The sequence below is a fragment of the Diprion similis genome, chromosome 2 (assembly GCF_021155765.1).
Source record: "Diprion similis isolate iyDipSimi1 chromosome 2, iyDipSimi1.1, whole genome shotgun sequence".
In the NCBI taxonomy this organism is placed as follows: Eukaryota; Metazoa; Arthropoda; class Insecta; order Hymenoptera; family Diprionidae; genus Diprion; species Diprion similis.
This window is the reverse complement of record NC_060106.1, coordinates 1435946-1456679: the sequence shown is the minus strand read 5'-3', so window position 1 is coordinate 1456679 and position 20734 is coordinate 1435946. Positions and strand designations below refer to the sequence as shown.

Sequence of the window (20734 nt, the reverse complement as noted above, 5' to 3'; positions counted from 1 at the left end):
AGAATTTGTAGCGTTGAAAATGCGATCGAACCTTGATAATATTGTTCCCCAGAAACAATTATTTAAGACGTGAAAATAATTTTTTTCGTTTCATAATATTAAAATCGCAAAATAAATTACTCTTGAACATCAACCGACAGGGGACCTATTGGAAAAACTCGAATCTGATATCTGGCACAACTTTGAAGTACACCCGCACTCGCAACAAATTGTTACGAGACAGTAGGAGGTCAAAATAGTTCAAATACGAATTTTGGAATCATTTTGAGGTCCACCCGCACTCGCAACAAATTGTTACGATAGAGTAGGAGCTCAAAATAGTTCAAATTCGATCTTTGGAATCATTTTCAGGTCCGCCCGCACTCGCAGCAAATCGTTGCAAGACAGTAGGAGCTCAAAATAGTTCAAAATCGAATTTTTGGAATAATTCTCAGGTCCGCCTGCACTCGCAACAAATTGTTGCGAGACAGTAGGAGCTTGGAATAGTTCAAATTCGAATTTGTTGCGAATGCGGGCGGACCTGAAAATAATTCCAAAATTCGAATTTGAACTATTTTGACCTCCTACTGTCTCGCAACAATTTGTTGCGAGTGCGGGCGGACCTGAAAATGATTCCAAAATTCGATTTTGAACTATTTTGAGCTTCTACTGTCTTGCAACGATTTGCTGCGAGTGCGGGCGGACCTGAAAATGATTCCAAAATTCGAATTTGAACTATTTTGAGCTCCTACTCTATCGTAACAATTTGTTGCGAGTGCGGGTGGACCTCAAAATGATTCCAAAATTCGTATTTGAACTATTTTGACCTCCTACTGTCTCGTAACAATTTGTTGCGAGTGCGGGTGTACTTCAAAGTTGTGCCAGATATCAGATTCGAGTTTTTCCAATAGGTCCCCTGTCGGTTGATGTTCAAGAGTAATTTATTTTGCGATTTTAATATTATGAAACTAAAAAAATTATTTTCACGTCTCAAATAATTGTTTCTGGGGAACAATATTATCAAGGTTCGATCGTATTTTCAACGCTACAAATTCTGATGCGCATAACGCTGCAGTTCATCCATTCGATAAAAACTTTTCTTGGTCCTCGCTACGTTAATATTACGCTGTCGGTGTTACGCTTTTCTCTTGAACGGAAAACGCTTCAAATTTTTCATTTTCGCAACAAATTCGCTACAAATCGGCTACAAATTACCCATTTGGTCTGGTTGTCGCCCGCAGTTTTGGCCCCGCTAGTGTAATATACCTTATTCAAGGAGCAGTAGAAACCTGAATTTTCTTTCAGGACACACACTGTAATAACTTCAATCTTGCAGAAAGGGATATTTTACTACATGTTTTTTAGTTACTCCAAAAACGTCAAGCGCGGTATTATTAAGATTTTACTAGAATCCTTCCTTTGAATGGTAATTTTTATGAGTGTGTAGTACATGTAAAGAAGAAACCTGGAATCTAATGCCCAAGAGACTAGCCTTCTCTGATAATAACCTGAACATCGACTTGAAAGTATTGAAAAAATTAATATAACTACTACCCATACCATAGACATTGTAGTTTGACATGTTTAGATTTCTAATGGTTCAAGAGTCGTAAGATTAGTTCGCATTGATTCACCTACATTCGACACTTGTGAAGACTTTCTCTGTATACGTACGGTAGAATCGAAAAGTTATGATATAGTAGATAATTGAGGATGCTTGTGAGGATGATAATGCAAGACACAGATAATGTGTCAGATTTGAAGGACATATTACCTATTCGTCTGCCCTTAAACATGCTTCCATTTTCATTCTGTATTGCGATGAGTGCTGACTGTTCATCTTCAAACTGCACGAAACCAAACCCTCGGTTAATTAAAGAACCAACAACGGTGCCATACTTCTGAAAATGCTCTTCCAATTCATGCTTGTTCATGTCTTCGGTCTGCAGGTGACCTACAAACACTCTGCTGTTGATGGTTGCCGGATCTTTCAATAATCGGGCAGCCATTGTGTAATAGATCTCTGTGTTTTATATCTGTAAAGAAACAGGTACAAATTTTTTATTTTTATAAATAAAAATAAGAACAACTTTTCTATAAAAAGACTGGATCTAAACCTAATTATGAAAAATTGGTAAAGCAAGTATTCAACTCTAGAAAGGCCCATGCTACCTTCGAGAGAATTGTAAACCATAGTTCGCAAAGATAGCTTGAAACTAAGAACTTATTACGAATTTACTTGAATACATTCTGAAGGGATGGATTTTCTATAAGATTTTCTATATGTATCTAGTTTAGTTATAGACATCAATATGTGTTTTCCCTCATATTTTCCAACAAAGATTTTTATTGGCAGCATTTACTTGTTTAAGATGTGTATGATAGTGCAGTGTCAGGCGTGTTAATCCAGGTCTTAACAGGAACCTGTCTCAATATACTTATGCTCCTTAAAAATGTGTTATACATGCAGATGACACAGTCTTTTATAATTACCAGGTCAAAGTTCATAATACTGAAGTAACGAAGCATTGAAAGAAATGTGTATTTCGCAACTTACGAATTGTTAGAAATGCAGTAGACCTTCAAGCATAAAGACCTGAATAAACCAAATATATTCATTTTGCTACTGTGTGCCATACAAATTAATTCTCAAATTAACAAATTGGATAGGATAAATACACTAATAAATTAAAACTGATCAATGAATGAACAAAAGGTAAAAAGGTGAATAAGTTTTTCTTACATCTGCTTGAAAACTTTAATTTTAAAAGCCTATGGAGTATGCGTAAGGTGCTCTATTCCGAAACAATGTGGAAAGACAATATTGGCATAAGCGTAAGTTACACAGCCCCAATTTCACGCGAAGTCAGTAAGCACATTCACACCTACGGTTAGAGTCGAGTCAGACTTGAGTTGGAGTCGAGTCAGAGTCTGGTCGGAGTTCGGTTAAAGCCAGGTGAGTCAGGTTAGAGTTTAGAAATATAAAATAGTTTTTGCAAATTTGTTTGATAGTAAGTTATCAGTGCTACTCCTTCTGAATTCATCATTGAAACCTCTTTTCCTGCACATCCGATTCACAGCGCTAACACAACTCTGACCTAATTCCAAGACAACCTTAACACAAATTTGACTCGACTCTAACCCTTGCTGTGAATGTACGCAGCGGCACCTTCCATACTTGACAAATCACTTTCCAAGACACGTGGTGCAAGAAATAATGTGTACCACATATGCTGATTCGCGATGTCTGCTTCGGGTAATTATAGCACTAGCTCTGGCTTATGCTGCGTTTATACAAGTACTCATGCAATTGCAGCACTCACCTTTGGTTTGTACAGACAAAACCACATGGGTATTTGTGTGAACACAGTACTAGCCTTCGGCTCACAGTGCAAACTTAATGTTCATCAGAAATCATTCACTTTTCGCACTATAAACACAACATAGTATTTTTGTCACTATGCAGAGATTTTATTTCTTAGGAAATGTCTTTGTTCGCGAAAGGCTTAAATCATCAATCGACATTCACAAATTAATATCAGACATGTGAAAAGACAAAATATCTGTAAGAACTTTATCTGCACGTTACACACTAATGACTTCAAAACTTACATTACTTAGAAATGAGTTTGAACATTCTTGTGAGTTTTTTTTCCATCATTGATGAATGTGAAGTGTATATTTTCACAATAGAGTACCCTGGATGGAATGACATTAGTTGCGCGAGATAAGAATTTTTTTGTCCTACGTTTGATCATCGCATAGGCCTCGAAAAATTATCATGCTTTGCTGTTACTCGAATATCACAGCCATGAAAACCTATTGACAACATTGCCAATGTTTATCAAACTCACAGAGGGTTTAATCACCACATGTAATGATCCGTATATCTTCCGAGTGACTGCAGGACTCTTGCATTACTGGTCTGATTGCATTCCAGTAACTGTACCATGAAAATAGACAGCATAATAAACGTGGAATACCCACTACCATCATGATTCGTTTCAATAACAATAAAACATAAGGAGGTGTTCTCGGAATAGTCAAAGTTACCGACAGTAAATTGTCATTTTATACTTACGCAGTGTAAGATGCTCGAAAGTACGTGTATGTTAAATTACTGTCGAGGTTATGTTCGCCCCAATCAAACTGAGCATCGGTAATTAACGACGTTGATATCACTATCCTGACTGCTCGAGGAATACAATTTTTTCCTGCGTTCTCGTCTTAGCCTGTTTCCTCCTCGTACGTACAGGTGAAATAAAACCTTTGCACTGTTTGTCGAAACTAAACGTGATGTAGAACGGAAGATCAAGTTATATTATTGTTCCAGTGCTCTATGCACGATTATATGGTTAATATTACATCACGTAATACAGTAATACATAGTCTCTGCAAGTACACTCGAAGTACACAAATGGTAATTTTATGTCACGTTCTATTTTCTGCTTTGCAATAACAATACTTAACGCTTACGCGTAGGGATATTGCTGAGGGCTCGCAGAACTTCGTGTCCTGTACGCTTGCGTATGTAGAGATGCCGTCATATGACAGGATCGTGGAACAATGAAATGAAGTGGACAAAAGTTACTAGATCCCGAATTCCGTGGTGTAGTGACGTCAGAGCGGCACTCCACGAAAATTCCCCAAGTTCGCCACTAGAAATTATCGTGAAAGTTCTGCAGGTTCTGCTAGACTTCATATCAGTAGTTGTGGGTCGCCAATAATGATTAATCACCAAAGTGAAATTGACAACGTAGACAAATTCGCGCGATTTGGATGAAACCAGAAGAAGGGAGATTTATTGTAATTTATTGGAATAAAGCTCTCCTTACGTTTTATGAGGTACTTCTTTTGTGACGTCAATGTCATCGTCAAACGTGATGGTGTTCAGCGTTGAACTTTTGCGACACCCTTAACGCGTTTGCTCACTCTCGTACCATTGACGTGTTTTTTCACATCCTCGCCCATCGTTGTAAATGCAGTGTACAGCTTCGCTCGCAATAAACTCTGTCATCATTTTCCCGTTGTTCTCGTCCTTCATCATACCCAGACGTTTCTTGTTCTTGAGCGGAATACCGTACACATTGTCGGGAGAGTAGTCCGAGGTGTCAAACATTGAGTCAACATCACGTTTGACGATATCGTAGATGTTGGGTACGTTAAATTGGTAAATAAGGCTGCCTGTGTCAGTGTACAACAATTTGGCTTTTTTGTCAGGAAAATTCGGCTTTATATAATTGTAATGAAAATCGTACAGAATAATTTTCGATAGGTGTAAAATCGCCGCACCAATATAAATTGGTTTGTTAAACCACACTTTAACTAGATTCATTTCTATAATAACCATATCAGTGTCAAATACGGTGCAACTATGAAAATTTGCCCTAGCAATGAGCGCTCTCGCACCACCTCTTCCGTCCCATTTTGTGATCAATTTGACATCTGTGTGATTTCGCACATTCTCCATAGTTTTACCAAACACGGCGTTATTCATTACCTTATACATTTTTTTCTCAAATTCAATTCTAGACTGTTTGCGCATGTTGGTGTTGAGCGTGATGTAAGACTCGAGCCATAGAGATTGTGCGAAATTTAAAACTCTATGCACTTTGACTAATATTTCAAATGTAAACTCAAACATTGTTTCAAATTTCTATAGTGTAATATACACTTCGTTTTGGGGTAAAGGGTAGTGGCGAGTTTAGTGATTTTACTACCTAGCGGTGTAAAATGCTCAGGACAGAGAGGTAAATCTCTGTGTTCCTCATGGAACTCTGTATGATAGTACAAGTCCACCTCCAGGATCTAACCGATTGGCGAATCCTTGTTATGTCCAGTCGGAATGTACATGAGTTCTATTCAACAGCCGTGCCAAATCGCCATTTTTTTTGTAGGTAGTTTGGACCTCAAAGAATATAGTGTGATATTTGAGGTGTCGAGAAATGACGGCTGTTGGCCGAAAAAATTATTTGAAAAAAAAAAATCACTATTTTGATGTTATTATCTTTGGAATGAGATTTATCGAAAAATATTTCCTACGAAAAATGTGCGCCGTAATAAAATCTACAAAATGAGTTCTATGCAAAAATCACGTATAATTATTGGTTTGGCGGTAAATCACTGTTAAAGAAAAATTTTTCAAAAAAATTATTATTGTATTTACGTGGTTTATTTATAAAGTACTGTTCTGAAACTCATCCATCCCCTAAAAGAAACTGTCCCAAGGAGATATCGATAAGTATTATCCAGCCATGTTATACAGTTTAGCAATAATGACCAATTTTCGTAAATCCGGCGTGCCGATATAGCACTTGTTCCACAAGGCCGAGAAGGTGCAAAAAAATCATGGTGATTCTTTTCAGCATGTACATTCAGGATTTAACTGAAAAGAATAGGTTTTTCAAAAAAAAAAACCATGTTTTTCGAGGATATAAAATTTTAGCTTATAAACAAATAGAAGTTACGCCTTAAATATTCAAGTTATTCAAAATGTTCTTCAAGATTCTCATAGGTCTTAGCGAGACGCGTAATCTAAAAAAAAAAGTCTCAATATCTTCATTACAAGTCGAGATACAATAATTTTTACGTTTGTTTAATTTATTACTGTTTGAATCAACATTTTCGCGAAATTCAAGTTCGGGGGCATTCGTAATAGTGTTAGGCATAATATTTGATATTATAGAAACCGTTTTGAGCATTAATCTCATGGCAGATCATGACTGCATTCGGTCGCTCGCGCGCGGAATATACGGATGGCAGCGTCGCGTCTGTGCCGCCGGGTGGCGTGGTGGGGGCCTGCGTCTCGCGCTACGGCTCCGCTCGCCCGGCTTAGTTAACTCTCTCCATATCGCCCTTATAAATTGTTGTAAACAAATTTTTTTCGTTAGATTCAACGTAGTTTGTTCTCACGAATTCGAAAATGCTCATGAAAATTGATATTCTCCAAGCCTCGCGCGGCTTAGTTAACAATTTCCATATATCCCTCATAAATTGTCGTGAAAAAATTTTTTTTGTCAATTCGCCTGTTAATCACCCGCATTTTGAGGACCATCGGTCGTTCCAGGCCATAAATAATCCCTTATGTACTGGGAAATCCCAACTCCTATGACTCAAGGCCGCAGCCGACCCTTGCAGGTAGTTTAAAAGAAGCACAAGTGCGAGAGAGATGCAATAAAAAAAAAAAAATTTACGACAATTTATAAGGGATATATGGAAATTGTTAACTAAGCCGGGCGAGAGGAGCCGCGGGGCGAGACGCAGGCCCCCACCACGCCACCCGGCGGCACAGACGCGACGCTGCCATCCGTATATTCCGCGCGCGAGCGACCGAATGCAGTCATGATCTGCCATGAGATTAATGATCAAAACGGTTTCTATAATATCAAATATTACGCCCAACACTATTACGAATGCCCCCGAACTTGAATTTCGCGAAAATGTTGATTCAAACAGTAATAAATTAAACAAACGTAAAAATGATTGTATCTCGACTTGTAATGAAGATATTGAGACTTTTTTTTTCAGATTACGCGTCTCGCTAAGACCTATGAGAATCTTGAAGAACATTTTGAATAACTTGAATATTTAAGGCGTAACTTCTATTTGTTTATAAGCTAAAATTTTATATCCTCGAAAAACATGTTTTTTTTTTGAAAAACCTATTCTTTTCAGTTAAATCCTGAATGTACATGCTGAAAAGAATCACCCTGATTTTATTGCACCTTCTCGGCCTTGTGGAACAAGTGCTATATCGACACGCCGGATTTACGAAAATTGGTCATTATTGCTGAACTGTATAACATGGCTAGATAATACTTATCGATATCTCTTTGGGACAGTTTCTTTTAGGGGATGGATGAGTTTCAGAACAGTACTTTATAAATAAACCACGTAAATACAATAATAAATTTTTTGAAAAATTTTTCTTCAACAGTGATTTACCGCCAAACCAATAATTATACGTGATTTTTGCATAGAACTTATTTTGTAGATTTTATTACGGCGCACATTTTTTGTAGGAAACATTTTTCGATAAATCTCATTCCAAAGATAATAACATCAAAATAGTGATTTTTTTTTTTTCAAATAATTTTTTCGGCCAACAGCCGTCATTTCTCGACACCTCAAATTTCACAATATATTCGTTGAGGTCCAAACTACCTACAAAAAAAATGGCGATTTGGCACGGCTGTTGAATAGAAGTCTTCCAAATTCATGTACATTCCGACTGGACTATAAACCAAATCAAGTTCGGTCCTGATTCAATAAAATCAGGTAATATTATGCGATTAACTTCATTATCAATTCAAATTAATAACTAATTTCAATGATATAATAATTCAATCACCATCTATTAATCAATCGCGATTGAACCATTTCGACTTTAGAACAATAATTTTTGACGACAGCATAAATTCGAAATCCAACAAGACTAAGTGGCTGAATATCATCTTCAACGAATCGTATCCATCGATTCGACTCCGAGGCCGAGGTGAGACTCAAGTCCAGAAACACCATCCACTGACCTACACAACCCGACGGCTCTCAATTTCGTCGATCTTTGGATCTAAGGTTAAGTCGATTCAAGTAGTCTTCTTCACGTTATTTCGAATACATTTGCAAGTTTCGTCGCGGAAGCACATTTTTGACTAGTCTGTGTAGATCTTATAGACTGTGTGTGTGGTTCTTTTGAGAGTGTGACTCTTCAATATCACTACTCAAGTCTGTTAGATGGCCCAGCCGTCTAAACAGAGATATGAGGATATGAGAATCATATCATTACGATGCGAAGAGGTTAGTTAAAGAATAATATAGATTCAAATACATATTAGGTGACTTGAAAAATTAACGACGGAGCCAGGATTCGAACCTGGTATCTAGAGATGCTTCGCCGGAGACTTACTCCACTAGACCACCTAACCGCCCTGACCTCAGTGAGAGAAGTTAATGACACTGGGGTCAGGGCGGCTAGATGGTCTAGTAGAGTAAGTCTCCGGCAAAGCATCTCTAGATACCAGGTTCGAATCCTGGCTCCGTCGTTAATTTTTCAAGTCACCTAATGTGTATTCGAATCTATATTGTTATTTCGAATCTAGTTCTGACCGTTTCATAAATTTTGAGATCACCAATAATAACATAAGAATAGGTGGCAAGCTTCTCAAGCCACCAGGTAATTTCAATTATTATTTTCCGAGAATTACAAATATTAAAAATCAAAAAGAAACAGAAACGGGCCCTAGCTGTAGATAATATACTTGGGTATTCAGAGAGTGATTCTCTGGTCTTCAGCTTGGTCCATAATAACATTTTAACCACAGAAGAATTGGTGATCTCATTCCAAATTTAAATATAAGTGACTTTTAATCTAGAAAGAGAGATACTATATAATTATAAACATCCAACTAGACATAATAATAGTTCAGCTAAGATGTTCTTGGTACTGATTAATTATTCCATTCAATATTATTAATACACAACATTTTCTAAATAGCGTAAACGATCAAATTTAGTTAGTTCTGGAGTTTCTCTGCATTTGAATATAAATTCGTCCGTCGACGTTACCTTTATATTGTGACGTTGCACCTCCACATGCATGCCACAATAAGCCCCAACCCGCAGAGCGAGGCCGAATAAGGGCGAGCCACCACGAATTTCCCCGAACGCATGGCTCGAGGACGAGCAGAGGTATTCGAGTATCAACGCCCGGCGAGAACGGACCGACTCAACCGCACGCTAGAGAGAGAGAAAAAATGGAGCCACGAGCAGTTGCATCTCTGGAGTACAAGGTCAGACTTCCACCACTAATCATCGGACCGCCGATTCTATCACCTCTGTCCCGACGAGACATCATCCCATTCGCCTTTCACACCCCACACATACACACCCACACTCGGCTATCTACTTTAAGTGTAAGGCCATGTATAAGTTTAAAGTACGAAAAGTACCCACATTCAAGTCCCATAAAATCAGATGAGAGACAATTGCACACATAGTGTAGAATCATTTTATACAAATTTGAAGCACGATACAAGGAGAGACAAAGAACATTCGAACATTTGAAACAGAGTCGGTTAAAATCACTCAGATACACGAATACATTGACACATAACCCAACAATGACAGATACAAGACACAGATGGCCGCACGGCTCGGTAACCTATCACAGAGCGCACACGCGCGAGCGCGAAACCAAAACAACACGATGTACGGCGACGCGCGCGAACAGAGAACTCGCACGAAACACTACGTACACAACACCCGCACCACCAGCGCATCCAAATTCACGAGCCATTCTGAGACGATAGAAATTCGATTTGAATTACGAATTCAGCTTACTAGATGCACCAATCATAGAACCAAATTGCGAATCACTTCACAGCACACACATGTGCGAATCGAACCAAAATATATTACACACACACTAGATATCACACCGATACACGAACAAAGACACAGAGGTACTCGTACCCGAACCGACTGTAGGTGCGGACACATACATAGGCACGAATAACCTTCACCTAGAAGGGATACAAAATCTAATAGACTTCGACGCGTATATGACACACAACCAACCATTGAAAACTTACCATACTAACACGAATAACACACGCCGTCAACAGTACCCATGCGAACTATCCAAACGTGGAAAATATGTATCATACATGTGTCGCATAAACCAAAGCACATACGAGTTTATACAAAACCACAGAGCATTGCAAGCAGGCTACGATCTAACAGACAAGCTATTATTACACAATTTAAGCCCAATATTAGACTCGGACGCGAAAAACTGGTACCGTCTAAGTCGCGGGAAATGGCAAATACGCGCGCAATTCGAGGTTGAATTATTATACACATTCCAAGATTCACCATACAGAGACAGACTTGAACACAAAATAAGAAATTACATGCAAGGACAATTTCAAAAAATCACACTTTATCTCGTCTCGCTAAGAACACTATTAGCACAACTCATACCACCATACCCAATACACAACAACTAGACATAGCATATGGAAACATGAGAATAGAATTCAAAATGTACATAAAACCATACGACTACTCCAAATTCGAACAATCAGAAAACGCGGTAAAAATGTGGGGATCAAATGTCGAGTGGGAAAACACGAGCCGACGAACAATCATATCATAAACATTTAATTTTTTCCCGCAAACTAACATGGCAGCACGACAAAACGTAAACACAGTTTCACCAGCAACCGTAACACACACAACACTTACACGCACAGCGCTATTACTCATGCCAAACGTGCCACCAGCACTGACCTATACATACCAACACCACGACAAACACAAAACAGACCACCTTACCTACAAACTCAACCATACATAAGCACAAGCACGGCACTAACAATAAGCAAGTGTCTTAAGGGGTTAGGCCACTGAAGAGGCCTAAAAATCGGCTGTTTTGGGATTTTTTCTGTAAAAACATAAAATAAATCGAGTTCACGAAGTTAGAAGTTTGTTGTACATTTGATTGATTGTAAATCGTAATTTTTATAGAATAATTTATTTATAAATGGCGGCTGTGCAGCGTTTCTCCGATGACTTCTCTATTTTGCGAGGCTCCACGGCCGTACTAACAGTTTCTGTGGGTTTGGAACTATAATGAGTCACTAATTTTTTTTTCATTGTATATAACAACAGCTAGAGAAAAACATAGGATTTTTTTTGATGCATCAATTTTTGGCCAAATGACACACTTCGAAAGTCAAACCTGCAAAATTCGCAGAAAAATCGCCAGAAGATTGTTAATAACGAATGAACGGTGCCATGTAACAAAAAATCCTACGTGCTTCCTTGGACAATATATTTTTCACGGTCTAGTTAAAATTTGAAGTGAATTGGTTGAAAATTTCTTGAGTTATCCGTACGGCCAACTTAAAAAATGCAGTTTTGAGATATACGCGTTTAAAGTTTTATGTTATAGAGAGTCATGAAAGAATTTTCATGTAATTTCTAAGGATGGTAACACTTGTGTGAATAATTAGCACTGTATTCGATAAAAAAAAAGTCCCCCCTCCCCTTCCCCCCTCCGTTCCTCGATCTCCGGGTTGGCAGTTCGCGCGAGGTGGCAACCCTGGCCGTATACGTACTCTAGTCCCCTACCTGGCGGCATTGTACTATACTTTGAAAAACAAGTACTTAGAGATATTTCCCTGCCATAATCTTTTGGGATAACATTCTGAGGTCCTAAGGAGTCATTAAAACAATAAAAAAAAATTTGAAAATTCTGGAGTGCCTTAACCCCTATAATTGCAACCAAACAGGGCATTTCAAACGAGTATACCCACACACCCAGAACCAGGGAACCGAGTAAGGGAACACCTAGACAAGGTGGAGGTAGCTCCCGAAACGAACAACACTAACGCACCCGATCATGTAGCACACACTTTACACAAGAACACACATGACCCAAGATTTCACGTGAGAGTGGATATGATAGGCTTCGAATTTAACGCGTTAATAGATACAGGCTCATCTCACTCGTATGCAGGCGTGGAAATCATTAAAATGATACGCGAAGCACAAATTGACATATACGACACACCGAACAGAACACTCACCACAGCAAATGGTTTCAAAACATCGGTAAACGGAGCGGCAATGCTACTGTTGTCAGATTGCAATTTCCATGGTAATTTTTTTTCTCTACGCTCCTCCAATGGCTGTGAAATTTTTCGCAAAAATTATTAATCGCCAATTATTGGGACAATTAGGTAGTAACTTGTCGGATTGCAATATCCATGGCAACTTTTGTTCTGTATGCTTCTCTAATGGCTGTGGAATTATTTTAGATTTTTACGATGAGAATTGTAACGCAAGGAGCTTTTCGAATAACACCACTTTTTGACATTGTTTTAAATAATAACTGAACACATGTGTAACGTTACTGATTGGAATCTAGTGAAAACCACTTGTTTTATGGAGCTTTGTTCAATGAGTTCAAATTTCAAGTAAATCGAAAAAGTATAGAATTTCACTGACGTGTCGACAGAGTACTGAAAAAAAATCACACGCTTTCATTCTGACCGGACAGAATCGCACCAATACTGAACAAACGTGTGACAGGTCCATTCACAATCACAAAAAAATCTCACCCACAATTTACGAACTCACGTCAGAAAATGGCAAACAATCAGGATCATGGCATGTAGATAACTTGAAGTTATACACATAAGTACAGGTCAACAAGAGTCTAACGCATACATTTCAACCCCAACAGGTAAAAATGGAAGACGCCCAAGAAAGGGGGCGATCTGGGATCACCCCTTGGATGGCATACCCGACGAATAAACGGACCCGACAGACATTACATATACCATTACTTCAGACACCAGGACAGCCACCACATCTACACAGATATGGACCTGATGGCACAGACAACACATACACAACCACCTCACAGGCAAGTGCATGCACACAGACCCTAGTAACAACGACAGGACACACACTACACCCAGAACCAACCACATACGCGGAAGCACTTACAACATCATCCACGCGCACCCCACAAACTACAACGACAACAACACACCTCGAACAAAATACTACACCAAATGGAACAGCCACTTGCAGTAAATGTTACGGGCTGGTCCGAAAAGAAAAGCTACACGAACACATACACATACATGAATAGGACCTCAAGCCCGGACACAACCACGCACACACACATGAACACCATCACCCACGACTCAATTAATGGACAGAATAAACAAAGGATTTAAACAAGCAGGAGAACACGATGCGTAGGTGAAATGGACACAAAAACACGACTCCAAACCAACACACACTACACAAAAACCCACAGACGAAATAGCCATGGCTATATACACACTGAAAACAGTACACATTAACGAAATACCAACACGAAGACGACATAGACACACGCACAAAACCACACACGATACGCCACAACGCCACGAACATTACACACCCCCACACAAGACCAAGAACACGAAACTTCCCTTCATTCCCACAAAACCAAAAAATTAAAACACACGACACACGATCCGCAAAACAGTCACTACAGACACAAGAACGGACACACTCAGCTAACACCGAGACCGAAACAGACTCGACCACAACCGACTCAGACGCGAGCACAGTAACTGAAGTACACATACATACACACAACAAATCAATACGAATAAACACACCGAAACGGAAAAGACAGTTAAAGAAAAAAAAATTACAGAGGAAAAGAAAAGAACGCACATCAAAACGATAAAACTAAAACATGACACACACAAATAGCCTTATACGACAGGACAGCCACTTACGCGACCCACAGACTTCCCCCGGTAGTAGCATCTAGATTCAAGAAAGGACGGGCCAGATGGACGACGCCGGACGGGCGTGAAGAGAGAAAGAAATAAGCTACACACCTAGTGCAACATAACACAACACTGCAACACAGAAATGAACATAAAAGGATAAAACGCACAGGCAACACTCGGACAACACTGAAAACTACAACACGAACCTGGAGAGCAACAGGCACAATTTAAGTACAAATCTATGTAACAATAAGCAGACACAAACACATAGACACAAAAAGCCAAACGAAACACAATTCCTACTGAGATTAAATGGAAAAGTACAAAAAAAAATAATCTGTGATATTGAACTTTTGAGAATATTTACAAAACTTAAAGACTGAATATTTACCAGAAACTCACAAAGACAAATTAGGGTTAAGACAACTAGCAGATGTAAATTAGATTTAGAAAAACAAATTATAGGCGTAGAACAACTCTAATTAAGTTAAGGAGTCGAAACGTCCACTTAAGGATAGGTTAATTAAGTTTAAGAACACATATACACAAAAATCAGAAATAAGACGCACGCACACACATTAAAAACACAAAGTACACACTACTCACCATCCTTTACTCCCCGTCCACAAATTGGCGGATCGACAGATGAGCAGTCTGGCATAAAAAGACATACGATAGAAAACAGCGGACACACAGCACTGAAAAGACATACAGGAAAAACCCATCACACTCACCGAAGATGCAACAACGAAACCCAAGATCAAAACAAGCTACATAAGTAACATACACGTATACAATTACTTAACTACATACAGACCAACAGCAACCCAAGGCCACCCTTTCTGCTTACCCTATAGGCTTCACCTCGTGTGGGGTGGGGGAGTTGTGACGTTACACCAGCGCATGCATGTCACAATAAACCCCAAACCCGCGAAGCGAGGCCGAACAAGGCCGAGCCACCACAAATTTCCCCGAACACACGGCTCGGCCATGAGCAGGGGTATTCGAGTATCAATGCCCTGCGAGCACGGACCGACAACCACGCGCTAGAGAGAGAGAAAAAAACGGAGCCACAAGCAGGTGCATCTCTGGAGAACAAGGTCCGACTTCCGCCTTCAATCATCGGACCGTCAATTCTAACACTTTCTTGACGAGACGACATCCTCTTCCTCCCTTCACACCCCACACGCACACACACGCGCACACACACACAATAACACACACACAGCTAGACTATCCAATTTGAGTGTAAGGCCACGTAGTTTTAAGAAACACGCTAATCGGCCGGGGCGTGACCGGTCGCCCGTCAGATTTCTCCATTGTTATCTAATTTTAAGTCTACTTTCGGATAGGACTAAGCAACAACGTACTCACATATTACCGACTTATCGCAAGGTAGCTCTTTCTTAGTTTTAATCTTGTTAATAATAATAATCATTAACTACCATCGCCCTGCACGCGTCCCGCCCCCACATAACGACCGTATAGACCACACTGAAAAACAAAAGCATAGTAAAATTGTATCCGTTTATTTAAACCGCAATAAGTCTGAGATGCCTGTAATTCATCTGTTAGTAGTAGAAACTGAAATTGTAGATGAAGACAATGATAAGGTAGAGAATTGTGAAAACAGTGTAATACATCATTTTGCTTGGATTCGGAATTTATCTCGATTGACAAGTTTTTAAAGTATTATCTGTCATAGTCGTACTTGTTTATTCACAGATGTCTAATGCACTTTCAATCTAAAAAATGTTTGTTGGAAGATGAAATCGATTGTATGAATTTAAATGAGACAAAAGTTATTTTACCAACAGAGAAAGACAAGATTTTGAAATTTAAGAACTTTAAACATAAAGAAACTGTTCCATTTTGCATTTAAGCAGATCTCGATTGTTTATTACGGCCTACTAATATTATAGTGTCAAAAAAAAGAACAATTTGTCAAACACATATTCCGTACAATATAGCTTATCATCTGCATTGTGCGTTCAACGATTCGATTTCAATATTCAAAATAAATCGTGGAGAGAGTTGTATCCAATGGTTTGGAAAAGAATTGCAGGATTTGGCACACTCTTTAAAAGTTTATTTGAAACGGTTGTACGTATGGAACCAAGGAATTTTAATCAAATCGACGAATTTGATTCCGCAACCGTATGTCATATTTCTGAAAAATAGTTCACGTTCAAGGACATGAAAAATCGTGATCAATTGCCATTTCACAGGTAAGTACCGTGGTGCTGCTCATCAAGGCTGCAACATGAATTATAAAGACTCGCATACTATCTCAGTGATTTTCCATAATCCATCAGGCTGCGATTCACATTTTCTAATCAAAGGATTGGCTACGTGATTTCATGGTGTTGTTCAGCTTCTACCCGTTAAGGTGCTTATAAAGACGTGTCGTACACCTCGAAAACGCGGAGATGCAAAACTTCTATACCGCTTAAGCGATCAGAGTGCAACTTGGGCAGTTAATGCCTTATTTTGGCAAAAAGTGGAGCGTATTTTTAATTTCTCAAGATTTGGAAAAAATTTTAGAGATTGGTTACCACCAACAGAAATCGACCAGATTTTCACAGTTGCACTAAATGAATCGAACTCTCCCGTATGATGCCACTCGGCGGTGATGAAACACACATTTTGAGCCCAGTACCATGAGATTTGATGGTGAAATGACAAAATGGTAGCTGATCTGGTTTTTGATTATGAAGAACACCCAAATCTCTATTTGGCGTCATTTGTTACCGACCTTTCACGCATGCCGGTAATCTATGGAATTTTCTTCCAAATGTTGTAAAATAAACGATACAGACAACAGATACAGATCTGGAAACGATTACGAAATGGTGGGACCCGTTAACCGATTTAAATATACTTAAATTTTTTGCCACTACGTGGTATTGCTGCTCAGTAGTGTGCAACAAGGACAGAGTAATTCTTGGCTGTCACTCTCACTCTTGTCAACGTGACACATGCCGCGTTTGACCGTGGGTGTACTATGTATCAGACCGCAGCGACGCATCTGCCAGTGAGCGAAAGGAATTGCGGAGCTCGTAACGGGGATACACAGCTTTATTGAAATGAGGTTTCATTTCCAGACCTGTTACATATTGCTTGTGCGGAATGTCTCAATTTTACAGTGACGACGATGTGTTACCAACGTTTTGCACGAGGTAGTTGTTGGTAATGAAAAACTTCTTTTACCGGCGTGGTCAGTTGCTTAGTTGATAATAGGTGAAACTGCTTACAGCCCCAAACCAGGCCAGACCCGAAAAACTGTTACAAAAAAATAACCCAAGCAGAGCTGTGAGTCTTTATATATATCTTCAGTCACCTTTTATTGGAGGCCTCGTTGATATCGGCACAAGGTATGATAATCTCTTATTGTTAATTTTAATTCAAGAAAAGAAATGCGAATCACATTTTTCCATTAATTATTTTGCTCAATCTTATTGGTAGTACTCTAATCACTTTACTCTTGAAAACATTCCGTACATTGAATTTGTCTCCGCGCTCTCCATTTTCACAATTTTCACTCGATCCACAGTAATGCGTTTGATCTTCGCTGTTAATTAAAACCAAATCTCTAGAGTCACGTTCTTGACAGAACATTTTCGATTTAATAATATTTGGCTTGTTTGTTATGTAAGTCACATTTTTACAACTGTTGTCACTGTTACTGTCTGTATCACTATTGCTATTGCTACTTGTGAAATCCGCATCACTATCAATACTGGATTCACCATCTGTGCCAGTAGCGTTACTATTGATATGACTTTTCTCCCCTGAAAAATCAAGAAACATATCTTTTTATTGGTAATATACTATATACCATACCGTAAGGTATTGAAGTATGATATACTTTCGAAATCTGTATACATACGTTTGTTCAATTGACTTTTTAATGCAGATAGGTATTTCCGAATAATTGCGTTACCAGGTTCGTGTTCGATGACTAGAAGCAGACAAAATGTTGGTTACGACAATGATTGTAGAAAATCGTAGCGACACGTTTCTTAATAAAATTTATGATGTAAATGTAAACTGTAGTTAGCTGCATGCGGAACCCGAAATACGATTGATCACTATACCAAAACACTTCTCATCATTTCTAATTACTAGAAGAGATAGATGAAAATGTTTTTTGAATCATAATGATGTGAAATTCTCTCAGATTTTGACCTAATTTGGACAAATATTTATAAATTTATCTGAAATTATAATTGTGGGAACGTGATGTACTGTTACACAGGCGGTGTTAAGTATGACACTGAGAATATTCATTATGTTGAAATTTACGCCAAGTGGAGTGAACGTCTATAAACGCGCTAAATTTCTCGCAATGACGTATTCTTGAGGTCTTGTGAAGAGGTGGTTAAAAAGAGATCTACTCTATTATACTTCATTTCAGATAGTATTTATGATATTATATTCCAGGTATAAGCCAACTATACGGAAATTCTGAGTAAAACTTTAAAAAATTCTAAGCCACCATAAGTATGCTACTGTGAAATTCGAATTTCAGGAATTGCATCTTCAGGGATTCTTGCATTTGACATTTTCGCATGTACATTGGACTGATCAATCACATACATTTCACTGCCAATTATCGAAGTCGACAAAGTTGATAGTTTGTAACAGATCGCTCTCGTTACTTCATTCCTTAAATATGAATGAAAATAAAAGAAAAGAAAATAATAAATACTGAGGAACTTAGATCTCTATTGCAACGTTTATAAAGGAGTGTAAATAGGGTAAAAATAAAAGATGTATAATAAAATAAATAGAGATGTAAAAATTAAAAAAGGTATATAATAAAATAAATATAGATGTAAAAATAAAACAAATAAATAGTAAATAAATATAGACGTAAAAATAAAAGATATACAGTAAAACAAAAAATAGAAATAACAACATAAAACAAAAAAATATAGTAAAATAAAAATAGGTGTAAAAATAAAACTTATCCGTAGTATGCCCCGTAGAATTATGTGTCAGTTATTTGCCTCGCTCTTCGCCTTTTGACCATATGGTTTATGCGTTATCGTAGGTTTTTATATATATATATATATATATTAGGCTGATTCAAAAAAAACAACCAATTTTTTTTTTCAAAATCCTCACACAAAAACTTCCGAGAAGGTGTAAAAAGACACCTGTAAAAAGCAGAGCCCTTAATATTATTATTAAGAGGTCGCGCATCGCAAATTTCTATTTCCCGTTTAAATAACACAGGAAAATTTTTTTTTAAACTTTGGAATTTTGTATTTTTAGAACGGCTCATTGAACTACCGGACCAAAGCATATTTTTGTAGGAAATTTGACGCTCTACAAAAAAGGTCCTTACAAAGTTTTCGATAATCACACTCCTTTAAAAGTTATTCGAGGTCAAAGTTGAACTTACAAAAAAATCCAATATTTTTTTCTTCTTTTTGATGATACTATTAATCTTTTCTCAATATTTTGTTATCAAGAGGTTAAATTGTTGAACAATTACATTTTTAAATAGTTGAGTGCATCAGTTATGGATTCTCCATGATAACATGTTCATTTTTCAACATCGTATTATTGTAAGGTAACTTTATATTGACTAAATGGGAAAATTAATGACTGAAAAAGCCCAATTCGATTAAGATATATTTATTGTTTCATATTTTATAACTTTTAGATTTAGATTTCTCATCTATAATATTCTTAAATAAAGACTATTTTAAGGTTGTTTTATTAACATTGGATTTTTTTGTAAGTTCAACTTTGACCTCGAATAACTTTTAAAGGAGTGTGATTATCGAAAACTTTGTAAGGACCTTTTTTGTAGAGCGTCAAATTTCCTACAAAAATGTGCTTTGGTCCGGTAGTTCAATGAGCCGTTCTAAAAATACAAAATTCCAAAGTATAAAAAAAAATTTTCCTGTGTTATTTAAACGGGAAATAGAAATTTGCGATGCGCGACCTCTTAATAATAATATTAAGGGCTCTGCTTTTTACAGGCGTCTTTTTACACCTTTTGGGAAATTTTTGTGTGAGGATTTCGAAAAAAAAAATTAGTCGTTTTTTTTTAATCAGCCTAATATATATATATGTGAACTTTGTAAATCAGTGCTTTTCTGATAACACGTGTTATGGGTTCTGTGGTCGACGGAGGAGTGAGAGCGAGGTTTGGTCAAGGCCGAAATTATCGACATACGGATCTGAGGTCAAATTTAGGTTTGATCAATAACCTGGTCGAATAATTTCTTAGGCGGGCTTATTTGAATGGTACAAGTTTGTAAGAATGCGAAAAATGAAAGCCACGTGATCGCATCCTAGGTACCGCTGGTATAAAGTGGTAAATATAAGAAGAATGCTATAGCGTGCTTGTAAAAAATTGTGACAAAGTCTCTATGCAATACAAGAATTTGTACTTCCAACAAAGCTGTGTGTGCTAAATTTTGATGGATCATCTG

The 20734-nt window shown here is 37.9% G+C and overlaps 2 protein-coding genes across 4 annotated transcripts in view; one reads left to right on the top strand and one right to left on the bottom strand.

Moving 5' to 3' along the window:
• Positions 1–4205, bottom strand: part of LOC124411789 — a 44927-nt gene extending 40722 nt beyond the window's left edge. For 2 of the 3 annotated variants that reach the window (XM_046891219.1, XM_046891238.1), the window contains exons 1-2: positions 4061–4205; positions 1754–2015 (exon numbers count right to left, since the gene is read on the bottom strand). In XM_046891219.1, the coding sequence (XP_046747175.1) occupies positions 1754–1988 (235 nt within the window). In that variant the 5' untranslated portion in view covers positions 1989–2015; positions 4061–4205. The remainder of the gene's footprint in view (positions 1–1753; positions 2016–4060) is intronic. The other variant, XM_046891229.1, reaches the window with a different exon arrangement.
• Positions 4206–9684: 5479 nt separating this feature from the next.
• LOC124411483 lies at positions 9685–14559 on the top strand. Its single transcript, XM_046890602.1, has 2 exons — positions 9685–9767; positions 13229–14559. The coding sequence occupies exons 1-2, from the start codon at positions 9732–9734 to the stop codon at positions 13640–13642; spliced, it is 450 nt and encodes a 149-aa protein (XP_046746558.1). The 5' UTR covers positions 9685–9731; the 3' UTR covers positions 13643–14559.
• Positions 14560–20734: the final 6175 nt, after the last annotated feature.